The sequence below is a fragment of the Benincasa hispida genome, chromosome 12 (assembly GCF_027475165.1).
Source record: "Benincasa hispida cultivar pf3 chromosome 12, pf3_genome.v1.1, whole genome shotgun sequence".
Classification (NCBI taxonomy): Eukaryota; Viridiplantae; Streptophyta; class Magnoliopsida; order Cucurbitales; family Cucurbitaceae; genus Benincasa; species Benincasa hispida.
Genome location: NC_143489.1, coordinates 494,634 through 516,799, shown reverse-complemented (window position 1 = coordinate 516,799; position 22,166 = coordinate 494,634). Strand labels below are relative to the sequence as shown.

Sequence of the window (22,166 nt, the reverse complement as noted above, 5' to 3'; positions counted from 1 at the left end):
TTCCTTTTCTTCAACATAGGATTAACTTATACTTAGTTAATTGTCTTAATTACTTGCTTAAATAGGGAAATTGAGATATGGGTTTCACAGTCCTAACATGACGCTACGAAGTTTTCCCTCGTTCGCCACATCGCAGCGTCGCAACACTATTGTACAGTTTCAAACTGCTTCGAAACTCCATCGTTTTTCGCCTCATTTTCTCCAGAATCCGGGCAGAAATCACCACGAATGATTCAAGAGCAATCAATATAGACTCGATAGCAAATTATGTCTCACAAACATGGGCCTTTAAAACAAAATTTGTAAATAAACAACAAATCTAACACATCCAATCCCGAAACCATCCATTAAATGTAAACCACTGAACACATAATTCATCATATGAATAAACATAATGAATTATCCACCAACACTGTAAAAACCATTTTGAAAATTAGGAAAAATTGGGAAAAAACCTGTGGCTCTAATACCAATTGAAGGAACCCTTTGAAAGGTCATTGAGCGGAACATAAGAGCGTTCCAATTTCCCATTTTTCACAGAACAATAGTTTTACGGAGAAGAACATGAAAATTATGCATTTAATTCAATAAACAGAACATACTTGAAAAACAGAATACAAAAAGATAAAATGAGTTAGAAAACCCTTACCTTTGAAGAATAGTTCTTCAATTGAACAAATCCCTCGAACTCCAAAATGGGCACCACCGTGAAGAAAACCTTGGTATTCTCTAGGTGAGAATATAGAGGATGTGGGGCTCTGGCTATTTTGGTGAGGGAATTACAAAGAAGCAAGGTGAGAAAATCATGATTATGAGAATTCTCTCTCTGTATCTTTCCATACACAGAGATGAAGAGAAAAACCACCAACTCCACCTATGTGATGGAGAGAAAGAAGGGGGGGGGGGGGGGGGGGAGTCAACTCCCTCCCATAATTAATTTTCAAAAAAATAAATAAACTAAACTAGATAAATTAATTTATTTAATAAATAATTTAACATATATTCATATGATAACTACCTTATCATATAATATATATTAAACTATATGTTATATCAAATATACTATACAACCTATAGTTTTAATATTATATCATATACAATATAACCTATGGTTTTCTTTCTCTCACCAATGACTTTTAATATAAATCACATTTATATTAAATTTAATGATATGAATTCAATTCATATAATTAATGTTTGAATCATATTCAAATATTTATTTTTCTCATAAATACTTAATATTATAATGTATCAAATACATTATAGTAATTATATCACATATAATTATATTAACTTAATTATATCATATATAATTAATTAAATCCCTCAATTAATTTGAACAATTAAAATTAATTCAAAAACAGATTCTCATTAAATTCTGTTGAGCTACCGAGGGGACCTCACGGACTTGTAGCTTGAAGCTCCAACGATATGTGAATAATTAATTAAACTCATCAATTAAATTATTCACGATCCATTAACTATCGGACACTCCACTAAAGATTGATAACTGCAGTATTCGCACTACAAATATATTTCTCCTCCTATGTACAGCTGAGCCAAAACTATCATTTTGTTCATGTAGTTACATCTAACTCCTTAAGTACCACTAATCCCTTTATCAATAAATCATAGTCTAACTATAACCAAACCCTTCTCCAGGAGAGGGTGTGGTGTGACATTGGAATCAATCCATTTATCTAAACGTTGGAGAAGGAGTGAATTTTCTCTTGCTATATTCCTAACTCTCCAATTAGACGAATCCCAAAAGGATAGGCTTATGGAGTCGACGATCTGACCACTCTCATGCAAATCAAAGGACCACTCTCATGGTATAAAACTAACTCATTTAGGATTAAGATATGTTACCTATAGTCATTTTGGTAAAATGTAACTACTCTCATGGTATAAAACTAACTCATTTAGGATTAAGATATGTTACCTATAGTCATTTTGGTAAAATGTAACTTTTTATTATGGATGATGTTATATGATAAAACTTTTTTTTTTCTAAAGAAAATTGGTAACAGGGCATAGGGATGCCTAAAAACAAATTTTGGATCACTCTCCTTTTGCAAAATTCTTCGTTTTGGCAAAAACCCTTCTAAACTCTCGTCTCTCATCACACCAGCGTTCATGCCGCCTCTTCACATTTTCAGAGCCACCTCTATTGCGACTACCCCTCGCCGCCGTTGCTCGCCGTCGTCTCTCGTCGTTTCTCTCTCCTTCACGGCCGTTTAGATCTGCCCGTGATCATTAGTAGTCTCCCCTACCCCACGAAAGTCTTCTCCTCTCTCTCAAAATACTCAGCGGTGCTGCGGCCTTCTCTCTTCAGCTATCTTTGTTTCATCATGCTTTCCCGTTTACTTCCGAAACCCTCCCATTTCAGATTACTCGGCTTGATTTCCACTAAACCACCAGCTCAAACTCCTAGTTTTCATCTCCTTCTCCGATTATTCTCCACCGATAACAATGGAAGTAATAACAATAGGAATAGTGGAAGCAGAGACCAACCGACGAGCAATGTCTGGAAAATTTCACAGGAAAACGACGGAAATTTCGACCAATTGTTCACTCAGGAAGCTGACGACCTTGACAGCATTGCGGAGGACGACTCTGCTCCGGGAAACGACGATTCATGGGTGAGTTCGAAGGGCGAGGATCAGGGTGCCGAAGGGGATATTTTTGCCAGCATGGAGCAGGAAGTTCGAGGAAATAAAGACGGCGATGGTGATAATGAATGGGTTACAGCGAAAAAATTCGAGCCGTGGAGCCTGGTAGAGGAAGAAAAAAGTGATGTCTTCAACATTGAGGAGGTTGCAGTCGAAATTGGTGAATCCAGCGACGAGACTAAGGAAGTGGATAGTAAGAGCAGTGAGGATGCAAGGAAGCTGGAAAAGGAGGAGCAGGAACTCACTGCTATTCTTAAAGGCAAGCTTTTCTCTCCCTAGATTGAGAAGACTGTATTTCAAGTTCAACAAATTATGCATTTGAATGGGTTTCTAATTCTGGTATGTATGTATTGTTTGATTCAGTTTCGTAAAATGTTGGCGTCTTCCAGATTATTTGATTCTATGATGGTTATTCTGGTCGAGGCAATTCATATTCATAATAATGCTCTTACTCGTAGCTTTTGCGTTTAGCTTGAGAACGGCAAAGATAGAGGGTTGAGGCCATTGAACTTTTACTTAATTTTTTCGGGTGCAGTGGTTTAAAGGTTGTCATTTGTTAATTTTATTGGTTCTTTACTCTTCTGTGATGTATATTAGCTGATGTGCCCTTCGCGCCCTTTAATATTGTACACACTAGACTTTCTGTCGCATCCCTTCCCAGATTATCTTCTAAATCTGATAAAGAATGTGAAGACAACAATTGTCAACCCTCTTATGACGACTACTAACCAACCTGTTCCTATGAACCTATCTCCTTAACACTTGATAAACTTGATTAGCAGTTCATAATCTCTACAAACCACCATAACCTCATCATCAAACCACTACACACACACATATATATATATATACTGCTAAACAGTTACCAAATGAACATACATTAATAGGTTCTGGAAACTTAAGTTTAATACAACAACAGTTCGACACAAGTTCTACCCTTTTCCCCATGACATGTACAGATGAAACTTGGGTCTAAACATAGCAAGTGGACCACCTAGACTTCAAATCCTTGGATGATCCTGAGTAGTGACTGACTGTCAGATCTTCTAGGCTTTAGGACGTTGACTGCTACCTGAGGAGAGAAAACATTTAAAAGAATGAGCTTAAAATGCCCGGTGAGTAACTATTTTAAGAAACATGCTTTCATACAAGAATAACATAAACGTGCTTTTCATAAAAAATTTACAATTCCATTTACAACATTTAAGATTAAGCTGGAAAAATGAAAACATGGCATATAAAAACCTTGAAATAAAACTCATCATCATTTCTTGCAAAGTACCCTACTCCTCTACCTAAGCATGTAGGAGAGTCATTTTGCTCAATTCCTAATAACCTTAGTTGAGAGAGAGTCATGCTCGATCTCAACGTCGATAACATAGATTTTACGTGCACGTAGAACTAAATAGGATCCTACCTACCTTACCTACCTACCTTACCATACCTTCGGTAGCAAGGATCTCCATGTAATTGGTACCTTACTATACCTTCTGTACTAGTGTCCAGGAGTAGGTTTTTCATACAAAGCGTAAAACATTTTAACTTTACATGAATCTTTATTATAAAACAACATACTCAACATGCTATAGGAAATTCTTGAAGAGCTTAGTCTCATGCTAAAATATGGCATAAAGCTTAATTGGAATGCATGGAAATTATATATAAAATCTGTCATTAAACTATAGATCATGTGTTCAACATCAATTTCCAATACTTAAATCATGCAATAAGAAAATCAAGTTAAAACTAACTATGCGTTGTAAGTTTATTAGTAGAACACTTAGTAAACATTTGAAAGCTAGTCAATCATTGTCTTTGAGTTGCTTCCTCAAAGGGTTGTAGGCCTCTCCTGTATGCGTTTTTCCTGTAAAAATAATAAGTGATGCCTTTAGCTCCCTCTTGAGCTTAACTTCACTATTCAGCTTTAATATATACTAAGTCCAAATCTAGTTCAATGCATCATCTTATTCCTTTTTACTCGATGCATCCCCAACACATAGGTACTCAACGCATTACCATCCTTAACCGATTAGTTAGATTAGGTAGCAATCCGCACATAGGTGCTCAATGGCACTAGGATGCGCCTACCTCGCCTATGCGATGGGCGCTCATGGCCGCAACCCTCAGTGCGCCTCTTCCATTGCACACAGCCTCTCGCGCACCTTACATGCACACTTTGGCCAGTGCCTGCTTACTCTATCGCATACCCTCGCCTATGCGCGCACTTGCCCACACTTGACCTCAGACTAGTTAGCTGCTTGCTTATGCTTGGGTGGCAACTGCCTGCCTGCTTGTTCACCCAACCAAAAATTCCAAATTTAATTTCCAGCTTGAATAATTTAACTTCCAGACTTTATCTCATGAAACTTCCTTCTAAGAACTTATTCCTAGACATCTTAAAATTCCAGCGGCTGATTTCTCTCCACGAGCTTGGAATTCGTCAATCTTTACAACCTATTCGATTAACCTAAGAATCTCGAGCACTTGAGGAATTCTTCAACTTTCAGCTCAATTCCATAAGAATTTTCCACCGATTGCCCTGGATTAACTTCCTCACTGTTCAAGCTTCAGGTTGGTAGTAACTCTCCTTCTTTAGCACAAGTAGAATGCCCAAATCGAGTTCCTCATTTCTAACTTCCTTTTATATTAAGGGCTACATGATCAGATAGCATCCCTAAGATGACACCTGGCGCACTAAGCTCACTTATGGCCTCTAATTAGGCTACTTAGCCCTCTAATTGGGTGATTAAGTTGGGTGCTTAAGCCTTTTACCACATAGGCCTGTGTCCATGCAAGTCTCCCTTCTAGCCAACACGTACTCAAATAGTGCTGCACTCCCTTGGTCACTGCGTCACTAGCCCGTGCATACACTTGCTTGTCTTAGGCGCTCGTGCTTAGGCCTGCTACTCATCAACGCCTTCATTAACCTTTACTTGTGCCTCAGCACTCCTTGCCATTGCATAACCCTTGGATAGCCACATGCTTAAGCCTTTAAGCCTTCCGGCCATCGTGCACCTTGTGGCCTCCTAACCTTTGCCTTGGACCAAATCTATTAATCTCCTTAGTATCACTTAATGCTAGGCAAACTTAGCTGCTCGCATTCCCTCCATCTTGGCCTTTGCCAACCCCCCAAAATGACCATCGACACATGCCTCTTGTTAGACCTAACCCATTTTCGTCCCTTGGACCCTTAACCGCATAGTCACATCTAGTCCTCTGGTTTCCATCTAAGTGTTAGTTCTTTTATCACACCCGAGAGCTTAACTACTCATACTTAGGAAATTTTCTGCCCTTTTCCAACTTTGCCACACGGCTAACTTCCATTGCTTTATGCTCTCAAGTTTCCCAAGTGTCAATTGCCTTTTACAACCTAAGATCTCACCTTCCTAACACTTAGGAAATTTTCCTCGTTTAAACATTATACACAATCATAACATACTTTACATAACATTCAACTACATAAATACCATTAACTCATAATCATAGAAACTTAAACACAATTAATTAGTAAAATAGGTTTAGGGGTTTACACTTTCAGATTTCTAAATTTATAGATATGTATTGGATGGGAAACCTGAAGACGAGAATGAAGCCCATTTAACCAAATGACTTGAGACGTTTTCTGAAAAATCAAATGGATGACTTGCTAAAATTTTATGGAACTATGCTATTAGCGCCCTTGTCTGGGTCTTTGGAAGGAGAACCGTTCCAACTTTTGAAGACAAGAAGGGTGGTCAGGGGAGTTCCTGAACACCCTTCTTGTCTTCAACTTTTGAAGACGATTGGGGAGTTCCTCCTTCATTTATCTTTTAGAGAGAAATGCCGCTTTTTGTGGTTTACTGGAGTGTGTGTTGTTTTGTGGGATATTTGGAGGGAAAGGAACGATAGGGTGTTCAGGGGTAGGGATATGGACCTTAATGAGGTTTGGTCTCGGGTGAGGTTTCATGTTTTTGTAGGGCTTCAGTTTCAAAGCTTTTTTGTAATTACTCTTTAGGACACATCTTACTTAGTTGGAACCCCTTTTTGTAGAGAAGTTGTTTTGTGGACTGATTTTTTTGCATGCCCTTGTATTCTTTCATTCTTCTCGATGAAAATTGTTGATTTTATCACACACACACACAAAAAGAAAGTTCCTTTTGTTAGGTATTTTTCAATCGAAATAAGTAATGGTGCATGTTTGAGACAAAAGGCCATGGTGAGGTGGGTTAAAAAAGTTGGGTGACTTTGTACCTCTTTCTTTCACAAACTCTCTCTTCCATTGAATTGCATGCATGAGGAGAAATAAGGCTGCCATTACCTCCCTTGAGGAGGTTGAAAATGGTCAGGTGGTGGCTGGGATGAAGTAGTTGGGGAGGGCATCTTATCTTTTCTTAAGGTTATGCTTAGGAGTGCTTTTTGTTTGGTTAAAAGCACATTCTCCTAAATTCGTCTTATTTTGAAAAGCACACACAATATTTTTGGCACAAATGCTCGACCAAGAAATACTTATAGTTGAAAGTCAAACGCAAAAGTGATTTGTCATTGATAGCTTTTTTAGAAGGTTTAGATTAATGACACATTTTATTAGGGTTGGGATGCCTCTTTCGCGATGAAGGAGATTAGGAATGTGGTCTTTAGTCTTGAGAGTGATGATGCAGTAGACCTTGATGGTTTCATTATGGCATTCTTTCAAGAGAATTGGGAGCTCATCAAGGAAGATATAGGTGAAGTTTTAATTGAGTTTCACAAGTGTGGAATCATTACTTCATCCTTGAATGAAACCTTCATTTGTGTTATCCCTAAAAAGGTGATTGCATATAGAGCTAAGGATGTTAGACTTGTTAGTCTTATTACCAGCTATAAGGTTGCTAAGGTGTTTCTTGATAGATTTAGATGGTCCTCCCTAACAAAGTTTCTGAGTGCTTTTATTATTTTTTTTTTGAAAAGGAAACAACCTTTATTAATCAATAAAAATAGTACAAGAGATGAGTACTTTGATAATAAAGGCAAATACAAAAAAATCAATTAGGAAACCAAAGGATCGGTAGGTGCACTGAGGCATCTCAACTAGGCTGACACCCCCATAGCACCCTCATCATATCCAACTAATAGAGTGCTTTTATTTGGATGACAAATTATCAATAAAATCCTTACTGTCAACAAGGCAATTGATGAGTACTAGCTTGTACGTAGGAGGGGGCTATCTTCAAGATAGATTTTGAGAAACCTTATGTTCACGTAGCTTGAGATTTTCTAGACAAATTCTTGTGGTAGAAAGGGTGATATTGGGTTTAAGTGAAGATTTTTTATTTGAAACTACCGCAAATCAGTTAGTTTTATTGTTTTGGTCAATGGTCAATTTAGGAGTAGGTCGTCCCAGGTGTCTAGGAGTAAGGCAAGTTAATGCTCTCTCTCCCTTCCTCTTTTGTATTATAGTCGCTGTTTTTAGTAGGTAGTGGCCATTGGGATGAAATGAACAAGGATGCCATCCAGGGCTTTTGTGGGTCGGAAAGGATTGATTCTATTTCTCTCCTTTTCAATTTGGTTTGACATGATATTCTATTTTGGCAGTATTTGAACTCGTTTCACGATTCAAGTTTATTAGGGAAAAAGTTTGGAAGTGGGAATTAATTGTGATTCAACTAAGTTGGTTAGATGGGCATTTGTTGTAGTTGCTTGGTTTTTAATATGCCTATTATCTATCCTTAGCTTCCTCTTATGTGCATTCCACATCTTGTTTGTCGTTTTGGAATTCATTAGTTGAAAAAGTCCAGAGTCCAGAAGTGAAAAAATGCTCTCTTCTCTAAGGGTGATAAGTTGACTCTTATTAGTAGTATTTTGTGGAATTCCTATCTAATTCCTATCTTTGTTTACAATTTCTTCCATCAGTAGTTGTAGGTTGGATAAGACCATAAGGATTTTATATGGGTGAATCTCAAGGAGGGAAGGATTCCCACTTGATTAGAAAAGGAGGTTGTTTCAAGACTATCCAAGTTGGGTAGTTTGGGTATAGGTAATCTGAGAGCTCACAGTGAAGTTCTTTCTAGCTAGGCTGTTAGGATGTTATCTTATCCTTTGCAGCATAAGGGTCATCGTTTGCTAGGCACGTCACAAACATGTGAATATGCTCCTTTGGAGACAACAGAGAGAAGTAAAAAAGAAACATTTGTTAATTTGCCATAGTAGAATTGTAGAAAACCATTCACAACTAAGAAAAAATTCATATGAGAGAGCTCATTTATATGCTACAATGACCAACCCTAAACAAAAGTGAAAAATTGTTGAATTGCGGCCCCTATCCTGCTTTTGTTTTTAAGAAATTGACGTGTCTTGTGTTAGTAACCTGTATTGTTGTCTACGGGTCTATTCTTCTTAGATTTATGAGTAAATATGGGGCTCATCCTTCTAAACTGGTTTCAATTCCTGGGCTTATGCTACAATGGCCAACCCTAAACAAAAGTGAAAAATTGTTGAATTGCGGCCCGTCCTGGTTTTGTTTTTAAGAAATTGACGTGTCATGTGTTAGTAACCTGTATTGTTGTCTATGTGTCTATTCTTCTTAGATTATGAGTAAATATGGGGCTCATCCTTCTAAACTGGTTTCAATTCCTGGGCTTGAACAACACGTCCTTTAGTTTTAATTCATTTTTAAACTAATAGTTTGGATATTTTTTTTGGGAAGATGGTTGGTACAGAGATTCCCGTTTTGTTTCTTTTCCCTGGTCACTTTTCCCTATCTTCTTTCAAATCTACTCTATAGTCTAGGGTCATGTTTTCATCCTGGTCACTTTTCCCCTCTTCAATTTCTTTCGTTTCCTTACTAGTGTCATGTTTTCATCCTGGCTCTAGGAATACTCTCTTTTGGAGCCCAACTTCAAACCTTCAGGTGGGTTTTTCTGCTAGTTATTTATTTTCCCTCTCGTGTGGTTTTCCCATCCAAACCCTTTCTGTTTTTCTATGGAGGTGAGGGCCTAAAAGAGGTTAGATTTTTGCCTGGGAGCTCATGGAGGAGAGGATCCCAAGTTGCATATCCTTCCATTTCTCTGTGAAGATATGGTTTCCTTCATTAAAAAAGAAAAGTTGAGAAAAATTCTGTGGAAGGATTCTTGGGTAAACTATCAGCTTCTAACTCTCCGCTTTCCAAGAATTAAGAGCTAGCAATTCAGAGAAACATGCTGGTGGTTGATGCAAACTCCTAGGAAGTATATGATAGAAGAGGTTTAAAAGAGAGAACAGGCTATTTTGGAATATTGGAACTATTATGAAGATCTCGTTCTAGAAGTAAAATGAAAAGATGCTCGAATTTGGAGAGTTTAGGTTCTTTTTCAGTTAAATTATTCTTTAATGAGATCAGTGGAGTAACTTTCTTACAGAAATCCCTTTGTTTCAGCTTTATGTAGGTTAAATAGTCCAAAAGATGTAAATGACGATTCTTCATTGTTTTTTCTTGGAAGTTTCGCTGCAGCTACAAAATTCCAAGAAAATCTCCGAGAAATCTTAGTTTCTGTCCACCTTGTTTTAATGCTGGAGAAGATCACCTTCCCTTTCATTATTGTTATTGCACGCAATTATGGGACAGAAATTTGAGGGCTGAGTGATATGGGTTGATACTGTTAAGTTTTTGACTTGAGGAGTACGTCTTGAAATAATTAGGCTGGTTTTCATGGACAAAAGTACCCCTTGGGAGGAAAGCATTAATTTAGTGAAAGTTTTTGTGGGTTCTCTAGAGCGCTCTATCCATAGTGCTTCATAGTTATTCATTTTCTTAGATTAATTCTTCTTTTTTTTTTTTTTTTTTTTTTTTTTTTTTTTTTTTTTTTTGTACTTTTTCAGTTTATAGTTTGCTTGGTTTTGGTTTTGGAGGTTTTTCTTGATATGTTCTTTACTATTTCTAGTTTGTAACTTTCCAAATATCCATCGGAAATTTGAGTTTCCTGTCAAATAATAGAAAAAAAAAATGAAATGGTTATAGTTATGTTGCTTGGCCGGCAGCCTGACACCATTTGTGTGGATGCTCTCTGCTTTCATATTCTTACCGATTATTAACCATCTTTATTTGCTAAGTATGTCAATTTTTAATATGGGGAAAAGAGTGTCCTATTGACTTTTAACCATCCTATTTGAGTTCATTATGGAAAATAGGAGAAGAATAATTTTGGGAAGATAAGTGGTGCGAACCAGTGACCTTAGCTCTAAGATTGCTGGATATTTATGCTATTTCCGTTTGAAAAATTTTGGTTATAATATTTTTGGTTTAAATATTATTTTGGTCCCTGTATATTTGGTTTTGGTTCATTTTGGTCTCCATACTCTCAAAATGTTCATTTTGGTCCCTATACTTTCGACTTTTGTTCATTTTGGTCCCTATACTTTCAAAATGTTCATTTTGGTTCTTATACTTTCAATTTTGGTTATTTTGGTCCGTGTACTTTTAAAAAGTGATGATTTTAGTCCCTTCATTTTTATTTTCATTTTATTTTTAAGAGATCAAAATGATTTCTTTTTGAAAGTTCAAGGATCAAAATGAACCAAAGTTGAAAGTACAAGGACGAAAATGAACATTTTAAAAGTATAGGGACTAAAATGAACCAAAGTTGAAAGTATGGGGACTAAAATGAACATTTTGAAAGTACAAGAATCAAAATGAACAAAAAAAAAAAATATAGGGACCAAAATTGTATTTAAACCAAAAGTTTTTCTCATTGTCTATTGTTGGAATGGATACTACAAACGTGTGACTGGGGATTAGGTGTCACTCTCCGATAAAGAGATGGGAAGCTTGATGAACCTTGTTTTTTTACAAAGCTTTTATTGATAAATAAAAAGGAAGAAAAATGTTCAAGGATACGAACTCCTAAAGGAAGAAAAAAAAGAAAGAAAAGCAAAAGGAACAAAATGCTGGCTACAAGAGATAAGAAGAACAGTAATAGTAATACAAAATGAGCAATGAGAACTATGAAGAACAAACAAGCAAAGAGTAAAAAAACCTAGCTACATCCTTCCGGCTGCAAAACCTGCTCTAAGAACAAAAATCTTCAAATGAAGAATAACACGAATTTGTATGGATCACCTAATCAAGCTGCACCTGCTCATCAAGGAGAACTACATGGATCGGTAGTATATCACCTCAGCAACTGAAACCATGAGCTTGAAAAATTATCTAAGCACAAAAATCTTCAAGTGAAGAATGATACGAACTTGTATGTATTGCCAAATGGCCCAAATCAAGCTGCAACAACTCATCAATAAGAATTAAATGAATTATTTATTTTTTAAAATTATCTTTTATGGTCCCTAGCCTACACAGTGTTTTAAAAAACCCTCTTGGGCGCGTGCCCAGGCCCAAGGTGCAGGTCTGGCACCTTGCCTTGGAAAAGCGAGCTCACAAAATAAGGCACGCCTTAGGTGCGCACCTTTTGTGAAGCCCCAAGGATCAAAGCCCTGTGCCTTGGGGCTTTTCAATTATTTTAAAAAACAGTAATAATTAAGTGTTTTCCTTCTCTATTAATTAAAAGAATCAAGTTTACCAAACCTAAATGCAAAATTTCTTGTGTTTTGGGTCCCCTTTTTTTTTTCTCAATATTTCTACTTCAATTATACTTCTCTTTTTAATGTAATATTTTTATATATAGTGTGCCTTTGTACGCCTCACAAAAAAAAAAAAAAAAAAAATTTCGCATCTTTTTTGTGCGCCTTGTGCCTAGGCTCCAGAGAGCCATTGCGCCTAAGGGCACCTTGGGCATTCAAAAACACCGAGCCTACATAAATTTAAATACCCACGATAAGCTTCAAAGAAAGCTTCAAAATTATCGGTTGGGAAAGGAGCTGATCCAAATAGATGGTCGTTGGAATCCTCTGGTTCTTTCTCCACTAGATTTCTCTTTTTGAAGCTTGCAGAGAAAAGAGTGTTCCTCATACAGAAGCTATCCAGCTCGATTTGGAGGTGCACTAGAGGGTAAATACTCAAGAGATGCTGCAAAAGAAGAATGGGAGGAATTGTTTCTCCCCTTCGGTTTGCTTTCTACATTCAACAGTAGTGAGGAAGTCATAGCCCATATATTTCTTAATGGCCTGTTTGTTAGACAGTTGGAATTGCTTGCTGGAAACTTTTGGGCTCCAGGTTTGTCTTCCTTGTTGGATGCTTGGATATTGGAAGTCCTTGGCTGGAATTTGAAAGGAAAGTGTCAAGCTCTTTGGAAAATTGACTTTCGCGCCACTATATAGAGTATTTGGTTGGAGCGATATAGGAGAACCATTGAAGATAAGTTTACGTCCTTCCCCGATTTTTGGAATATTGGTGGTGTCGCGGTCATGAGATTATTTATTTATTTTTGTTTTTTTGTAACTGATTCCCCTCAATGATCGCAAGGCACTGGAGGGCTTTTTTGTAGGTACTCTTCTTTGGGATGGGGAGTTCTCTTCCCCTTGCCCCTAGGATGCTCTTTTTTGTGCTTTATTGAATTTTGTCCAGTTCCTCATAAAAAAGAAAGGGGGGAAAAACAGAGAAAAGGAAATCTTCAAATTTGGACGATGTCTCCCTCAATTTGTTGTCTATCTTCAGGGGGAACCTTTGGATAGTTGGATCACTTTATTCTTCACTCTCGGTTTGAGGCTGAAATGTGGTTTCCTTGTGTGCTGTTTTAGAAGGGCTTGATGGAAAGGTCTTTGGCGGTAGGGGGAAGATCTCCGGTCCTTTAGAGATGTGCAGCTTGCTTCCTTCTTTGGTGTCTTTAGAAGGAAAGAAATTGCAGGCTTTTTAAATATAAATACTTATTCTTTCATTCCTTTTGGCATTTGGTGCAACACATTACTTCTTGGTGGTGTGGTTGATGTATCAGTTTATAAGAATGTTTAGTTAGTTAATTTTTAGGTGCTGTAACTAATAGACCTTAACCAACTACCCTTTATTTACAGGTAGTCTTTGTAAAACAGTTTGTTTTTAACCATTGTCTATAAATAATAGGTTGGGTCAGTATTTTGGAGAAATAAAATCATTTGAGAGTTTTTTCTATCCTTTGGTTTTACACCAGTGGTACACAAATCACACCAAATTCTTTTGTAGTTATTTTCTTTTGATGATTATTAACAATTGAAAGACTCTCTTTAATTAAGCTTTTGGGAGGGGTAATCTCAACCCCTTGCCGCTACGCTAGGTTCTTCTTTGATTTTTTTTTTTTTTGGGTCTTTTGTTGAACATATCTTGTTTCTTATCAAAATAATAATAATGGTAGAAATAAGGGGCTTTGCTGATAGTTTATAGCCCAAGGATATTTTAGTATTTTATTTTGTCCTAGGTTTATTTATTTATTTTTTTTGTATAAGGGCTTGCTAGAGCCTATAAATATGGCTTCTCTTGTAACTTCCATTGTATGTTAAAATAATAAAAAGAGACTCTCTATCGTGGTTTTTTCTCCCTGTTCTAGGATCTTCCACGTAAACTTAGTATTCTCTATTTTCTATCTTTTAACATGGTATCAGAGCGTGGTGATGAAACCTTAACCACCATCGGCGAAAACCAACTGGTGCAAGATAACCTTAGTTCTGCACCAGTCTCGCTTTCGCCATAGTTGTCGATGGGGCCTCTGACCACTGCCGCTACTGTCGTCCAAGCCACCATTGATCGGCATCTTCAATCCTTGCATATCCATCCAACTCTAGCGCCGTCGCAACCCCTTGATGGAAACCCTAGCACTGCCGCTCTTTTTCACAATGCTGCCGACGTTCCTCCCTTGTTATCGAGTGCCGCCGCTGCCCATCCCTCCAACCTTGCTGTCGATAGTCGAAACATACACCTTGAAGCCAAGATTGGTGAGTCGTCTACCTACCACAAAGGTAAATCCCCTACTGTGGCAACAAGCCCCTTGCAGCCACTGGGAATCCCCGACTCCTTTCCCTTCCAGCTGCAAATAACCTACCTGTAGCCATCAGGCCTTCTTCATCATCTGTCGCCTAGTTATGAACATCAAGGTTCGATTGGTTTATCTCCGCTAATGGTTCAACAACAGTTGGCTAATCTTCAGGCAAATTTTCAGCAACAAATCGTTGCTCTTGGGACAGCCCTAGGTGCTTCCACAAACTTAAATTCCAGTATAGTGAATTCTGACATTCCTTTCAGTCTATCGATATATCCAGAGAATTCAGTAACCCCTTTATCTGTTTTAACAACTACAAACTATTTGTCTGGATCTATGGGAAATTCCTTAGAGTTAATTACAGGAGAAAAATTGAATGGTCAGAATTATTTCTTCTGGTTTCAGTCCATTAAAATGGCTCTTGAAGGGTGTCACAAGGTTGGGTATCTAATTGGTGAGATACCAAGACCTAGGCCAGGAGGTCTTCAGGAGCGCATTTGGAAAAGAGAAGACTCCCTGCTTTGATCACTGCTGATTAATAGTATGGAACTTTAGATAGGGAAGCCGTTGTCTACTGCGACTGCTCGAGATATCTGGGATGCAGTTCAGAAATTATATTCTAAAAGGCAGAATGCGTCTCGTCTTTACACTCTACGTAAACAGGCTCACGAGTGCAAATAGGGGACGATGGATGTCACTTCATACTTTAAAAAATTGTCCCTAATCTGACAGGAGATGGACCTGTGTCGTGAAATCATTTGAGCTTGTCCTTGTGGAGGTATCCAGTATTCCAAGATTGAGGAAGTCGATCGTGTTTATGATTTCCTGGCTGGTTTGAACTCCAAGTTCGATGTAGTGCGAGGCTGTATACGAGGACAGAAGCCTATACCTTCTCTTATGGAAGTGTGCTATGAGGTTCGTCTAGAGGAAGACAGGGTCAGTGCTATGAACATCATGACTGTATCTGTTGCTTTCAGTTCGAAATTATCTGGTTTGATAGTGACAAGAAAAATGGGAAACAGACCCCGGTATGTGAACATTGCAAGAAATCCTGGCATACGAAAGATCAGTGTTGGAAGTTACATGGTAGACCACCGAATGGCAAAAGAAGTCCTCCAAGTGACAAGCCCAATCCTCGTTGGGCTCTTATGAGTGAATCTGCGAGTGCCTCACAGTCACAACCTCAGGTAAATTGCCAAAGTAACCTTAGTGTCTCTTCTTTTGGGGCCGTTGCTCAATTAGGTACCTCTCAATCCTTAAGCTCAACATAAATGGGAAGAAACCATGGATACTTGATTCAGGTGCCACAAATCATTTGACCGGATCTTTTGATAATTTTCTATCATATCTTCCGAGTATTGGTAATGAAAAGTTTTGGATTGCAAATGGATCGTTTGCTCCTATTGCAGACAAGGGTCATATTTCTCCTTTTGATGGTTTAACTTTACAGAATGTACTGCATGTAACCAACATATTTTAAAATTTACTATCTATTAGTAAGATAACTAGAGATATGAATTGTCAAGTTGCCTTCTCACCAGATAATGTTTTCTTTTTGGACTTAAGCTCGGGGAAGACGATTGGCACAACCCGGCACAATAGAGGATTCTATTTCCTTGATAATGATGCTTCCTTTAGGAACTGTTATAGGACTAATTTGTTGTCTTCTTATTCTTCAACTTCAGGAAAAGATTGTATGTTGTGGCATTTTCGCCTTGGTCACCCAAATTTCCAATATATGAAATATTTATCTCCTCATTTATTCAATAAAGTTGATGTCTCTTCTCTATCTTGTGATGTGTGCATTCGTGCAAAACAGCATAGAGTCACCTTTTCCTCTCAATCTTACAAATCTTCTCAGCCCTTTACCCTTATTCATAGTGATGTTTGGGGTCCCTTGAGTATTACCACCTCTTGGGGGAAATGTTTTTGTGACCTTTATTGATGATCATACCCATCTTACATGGGTTTTTCTCCTCACCGATAAATTTGACGTTTCATTGATATTTCAATAATTGTACACTACTGTTGAGACTTAATTCAACACCAAAATTGCTATTCTTCGTAGTGATAATGGTCGTGAGTTCCTTAATCATACCCTTTGTGATTTTTCGTCCTTTAAAGGTATTGTCCACCAAAGCTCGTGTGCCTAACCCCTTAACAAAATGGGGTGGCTGAAAGGGAAAATTCGTCACCTCCTCGAGTGCACGGTCTCTCATGCTATCTATTTCACTTCCATCTTACTTATGGGGGGATGCAGTTCCGACTGCAGCTCATCTTATTAATCGAATGCCTTCCCGTGTCCTCCAACTCCAAACCCCTTTTGAATGCCTCAAAGAATCATACCCTACCACGTGGCTTATTCCTGATGTCCCTCTTTGGGTTTTTGGGTGCATTGCCTTTGTCCATAGTCATGGCTCTAACCAAACTAAGTTTACCCCTCGTACTCAGAAATGTGCTTCATTGGCCCCCTTCACTAGCGAGGTTATAAATGCTTCCACCCTTCTTCCCGAAAATACTTCATCTCCATGGATGTAACGTTCCTTGAGGATAAATCTTTCTTCCCCATTAGTCATTTTTAGAGGGAGAGTACTAGTGAAGAGACTAACTGGTCCACATCTTTAGTCCCATCTTCAGTCTCTACTGACCTTCCGTACTCCTTCCTGAACCCATCCTGAGTGCCCATGACACCGTTCTACCCACTAAACAAGTCCCTTGGATAACTTACTACAGGAAAAATCTTAGAAAGGAAATAGTGTCCCCTACTACTTTGTCGGCTTCGGTCTATGAATCTGAACCAACATAAGCTCAAGGTACTGCTGGCTCTGATAACACTAACTTGTGTGTTGAGGATGATATTGTTGATTTGACTGAGAATGACAGGACTGATATGTTAGTTCCAGAGAAAACCAAGGTTGCAAGCAGTGATGAGACTTCGACAGAAACACAAGAAGGTGAGACTCAACCTCAGGCTGGAGCATGTAATCAAAATCCCATTGTAGATGAGGATTCAGACAAACTAGGAGATTATGATCTCTCTCTTGACATGCTCATTTCATTGAGAAAGGGCACTAGGTCCTGCACCAAGTACCCATGTATAGCTTTCTGTCTTACAGTAATCTGTCTTCTGAGTTCACGGCATTCACTACCAGCCTTTATATAGCAATAATACCAAAAAACATTCAAATTGTTGTGGAAATTCCTGAGTGGAAGACTGCCGTCATGGAAGAAATGAGAGCTCTTGAAAATAATGATAAGTGGACCTTGTAGCTCTTTCTAAAGGGCATAAAACAATTGGGTGCAAGTGGGTGTTCACTCTGAAGTATAAATTAGATGGAACTCTAGACAGGTACAAGGCCAGACTTGTAGCAAAAGAGTTTACTCAAACTTATGGAATAGATTATTCTGAGACTTTCTTCCCTGTAGCGAAGTTAAACACGGTCCGGGTCCTTTTTGTTGCAATTAATAAAGATTGGCCTCTCCATCAACTTGTGTAAAAAATACATTTATGAATGGCAAATTAGAAGAAGAGGTATATGAGTCCTCCTCCAGGTTTTGAAGCTCAATTTGATCATCAAGTTTGTAAACTCAAGAATTCTTTGTATGGTTTGAAACAGTCCCTGAGAGTGTGGTTCGACAGGTTTACTACCTTTGTTAAGTCCCGAGGTTTCACTCAAGGATACTCTGATCACATGTTGTTTACAAAAAGATCAGTATCTAGAAAAATTGATGTTCTAATTGTGTATGTAATGATATTGTCTTGTCCGGAGATGATACTGTTGAGATCACCAGGCTAAAAAAGAAAATGGCTGACGAGTTCAAGATAAAAGATCTAGGGAATCTAAAGTATTTCCTTGGAATGGAGTTAGCAAGATCAAAGGAAAGGATCTCTATCTCACCACGGAAATACACTCTTGACTTGTTAAAAGGAACAGGTATGATTGGATGTAGATCTACTGACACTCCTGTTGAATTCAATGCAAAACTGGGAGATCCTGTTGATAAAGAGATGTATCAACATCTAGTGGGAAAGTTGATTTACTCATCTCCCACTAGACCAGATATTTGAACATATGGAAGTTGTGAATCGGATTATGAGATATTTGAAAAGTTCTCCGGATAAAGGTCTGATGTTCAGAAAAATTGACAGAAAATGCATTGAGGCTTATACCGATTCTGATTGGGCAGGATCAGTTATTGACAAGAAGTCTACCTCTGGATATTGTACTTTTGTGTGGGGTAACCTAGTTACTTGGAGAAGTAAGAAGCAAAGTGTTGTTGCTAGAAGCAGTGCTGAAGCTGAATATAGATCTATGAGTTTGAGAATTTATGAAGAAATCTAGTTGAAGAAAGTTTTGTCTGATCTTCACCAAGACAGTGTTTTACCTATGAAGCTCTATTGTGATAATAAAGCGACTATAAGCATAGCCAATAATCCTGTACAACATGATAGAACGAAATATGTGGAGATTGGTAGACACTTTATAAAAGAGAAACTGAACAATGGCAGTATCTGTATTTCATATATTCCATCTAGTCAACAAGTTATTGATGTTCTTATCAAAGGGTTACTCAGACAAAGTTTTGACTCATGTTAATAAGTTGGGTCTGATTGACATCTACGCCCCAACTTGAGGGGGAGTGTTAGAAATAAGGGGCTTTGTTGATAGTTTATAACCCCGAGGGTATTTTAGTATTTTACTTTACCTTAGGTTTATTTCCTTTTTTTATATTAGGGCTTGCTAGAACCTATAAATATGGCTTCTTTTGTAACTTTCATTGTATGTTAAAATAATAAAAAGAGACTCTATCATGGTTTTTTCTCCCTGTTCTAGGGTTTTCCACGTAAACCTAGTGTTCTCGATTTTCTATTGTTTTAACAAATAATACTAATAATAATAAAAAGTAATAAAAGAACTATTCTTTTTGTTTAATTACTCTGGTGAATTCGTTGATGTTTGGGAATGTGGATCATGGATGCGTTTCTGTAACATTTCACTTCTTTTTTTCTTAAAAAAAATCAATTATGTTGTTCATTTAATATGTCAACTGCAGGTCCTAATCGAGCATTCGGAGATCTTATTGCTGCATCTGGAATCACCGATGACATGCTAGACAGTTTGATAGCTTTGAAAGATTTGGAAGGGGTTGAGGGGTTGCCCCCTCTAAGTGAAATAGAGGATATGCGTTATGAGAAAAACACAAGAAAATCCTCAAGAGCTGAAATTGAGCGCCAGAAACAAGAAGAGATTGCAAAAGCAAGAGTGAGACAGGTAGATGACAAAGGAAGAGCATATGGCACGGGAAGAAGGAAATGCAGCATTGCTCGTGTATGGATTCAGCCAGGGGATGGCAAGTTCATAGTGAATGATAAAGAGTTTGATGTCTATTTCCCAATGCTCGATAGTCGGGCTGCTCTTCTTCGGCCTTTCTCCGAGACCAAAACATTAGGCCTTTGGGATGTCAAATGTACTGTTAAAGGAGGTGGTACAACGGGTATGTTAAGATCTAAATAACATTTAACACTTCTCGTTACATCTATATACTGGTTATGTCTGTTCTCAAATTTTGTTTTTATGGTTTTTGTGTTCTGCTTGCTGTAGCCCATTATCTGGTCACTATTTCGTATATGTGATTATTTCTTGTCACTAGTTCTCCTTTGGCATCGAGTGGGTTAACACCTGTTATCGCATTGTCTAATTCTGTGTACTTATCTCTCTTTAATGAAAAGCTCTCTTAATTTTTTTTTTCCTTCTGCAACTACTTTGCAACTTATCAGTTTCATTATATAGTATTTCATTTCATCGCAAGTAATTAAACCCTGCTATTCAAACATAGAATTTGAATTTGAAACAAAAGCCTAAGTATATATGTTATGATTGAGACAAAAATAAATGTTTATTAGACATCAGTCTCTGCTTAAGTTTGTTGCCATGGATTGATGTACAATGCATAAATTACTTTGCTTTATGTTCGATTGAGAATTTCACATTGAAAAAAACAAGGGACATGGGTTACTCCTCTCATTACCAATTATTTTTTAGATGGAACTCCATACCATCAAATATGTTCCACGGCCATAAAACTTCAAATAAATTTGAGCTTCATCATAGAACTCCTGTTCTTATGATAACCTCTCCTCTTTACTAGACCTGAGTTACCTCTGTTCACAAAAGAAACTCTCTTTTTTACTCCCATTCTATAAGTTCCCCGTTTTCACTTCACAACTCTCTTTCTTCATGACTTAGATACAAAAGTAGGTCGTTTATCTAATTCACAACCTAAGCCTTTCCTCCTTTACCTGTTTTCATTAATACACCTTTAATATTGGCGTCTGATCATCTTATCGATTTTACTTTACATGATATGCCAATTAAAACTGGGTATCTTTTGAATTATGCTAGTCATTAACAGATGATGCAGTACCTTAATAACTTCTTTTCTCGTCATCAATACAAGATCTATTACTGCCAGCTTCTCAGTCTAATGGTTGGATGGAGAAGTTTATGCTTTTGACTATATTAGGAAGGATGCATTATGGTTTCGACTTTGCTGCTTATATGCTTTCTGGAGTTTTATCCTGACTCTAAGCCATCGAGAGTCAGCTATTTTTGTTTCCATCTATTCCAAGTACAAACTTCCTTTCTCTCTACTCTCGCCGTATGTGTTTTCAAGTGAGTGAAAGTTCTGAATCTTCAGGTCAAGTTGGAGCTATTCAGTTGGGTATCAGCAGAGCCTTGCAGAATTGGGAACCCGATCTCCGTCCTCCATTGCGAGCATGTAAGATAAAACGATTACACTTTTTCTTGGTCAGCTATGACGAGAATGATACATAAGTATATATTTGTGTATTTTACTGATCAAATTTTTCTTTTCTATTTGCTTGGTAGCTGGTTTCTTGACCCGAGATGCACGTGTCGTAGAAAGAAAGAAGCCAGGAAAGGCAAAAGCAAGAAAGAGCTTCCAATGGGTTAAACGTTAGGTTATACATGTTTATCTGTATGGAACTTCAACTTTATTCTTCTGCAATAAATTGGTCAAAGGTTTACAAACAGGTTGGTTCCTGCATCGTTTTTGTAACGTAGCCACAGTTTGTTTATTCCAAATACCCTGCTTGTTTGTAGCAAATAACTATTGAAATTTAGCACTAAGCCATTGAGTTTCACTCCTCTCTCATGGGCATTTCTTCTATCGCTTGATGGTTACTTTTTGATATTCTTTTCTCTCACTGGAATGTAGTGAACAGTTTATTGTATTACTACTCTCTTTTATTACTCTATTATATTATTGTTTGTTAACTTGTTATTTGTTTCTATTTTCTCATTACGAATGGAATGGTTTCTTAATTCACAACTTTATAACGTCTTAACCATTTTGGAGGTGTTTGGTTTAAGGTTTTAATAATTGTCTATTGGTAGAGAATACTGAGAACAATATATTTGAGAATAAGATTGTTGAGAATAAAAGATGATTATTTTGTTGGGTATGAGATTGAGACGTCTAGAATTGATATTATTCATCTTGCTCTCGCTCTCTTTTATCTCTTGTTCTCGCTCCCACTTTCCCTCTTCTTTTCAACATTTATACACCTCTCAAGAACTATATGCCAATTGTATTCCAATCGAAGGTAAAGACATGTAATGTGAAGAACTTGTGTGAGTCC

At 37.5% G+C, this 22,166-nt stretch overlaps 1 protein-coding gene across 1 annotated transcript; it reads left to right on the top strand.

The window, feature by feature from the left end:
• The first annotated feature begins 2,025 nt into the window (after window positions 1-2,025).
• On the top strand, window positions 2,026-21,672 carry LOC120067206 (Ribosomal protein S5 domain 2-like superfamily protein). Its single transcript, XM_039018708.2, has 4 exons — window positions 2,026-2,931; window positions 19,559-19,999; window positions 21,203-21,283; window positions 21,394-21,672. Exons 1-4 carry the CDS (start codon window positions 2,352-2,354, stop codon window positions 21,483-21,485), a joined length of 1,194 nt encoding a protein of 397 aa, XP_038874636.1. The 5' UTR covers window positions 2,026-2,351; the 3' UTR covers window positions 21,486-21,672.
• Window positions 21,673-22,166: the final 494 nt, after the last annotated feature.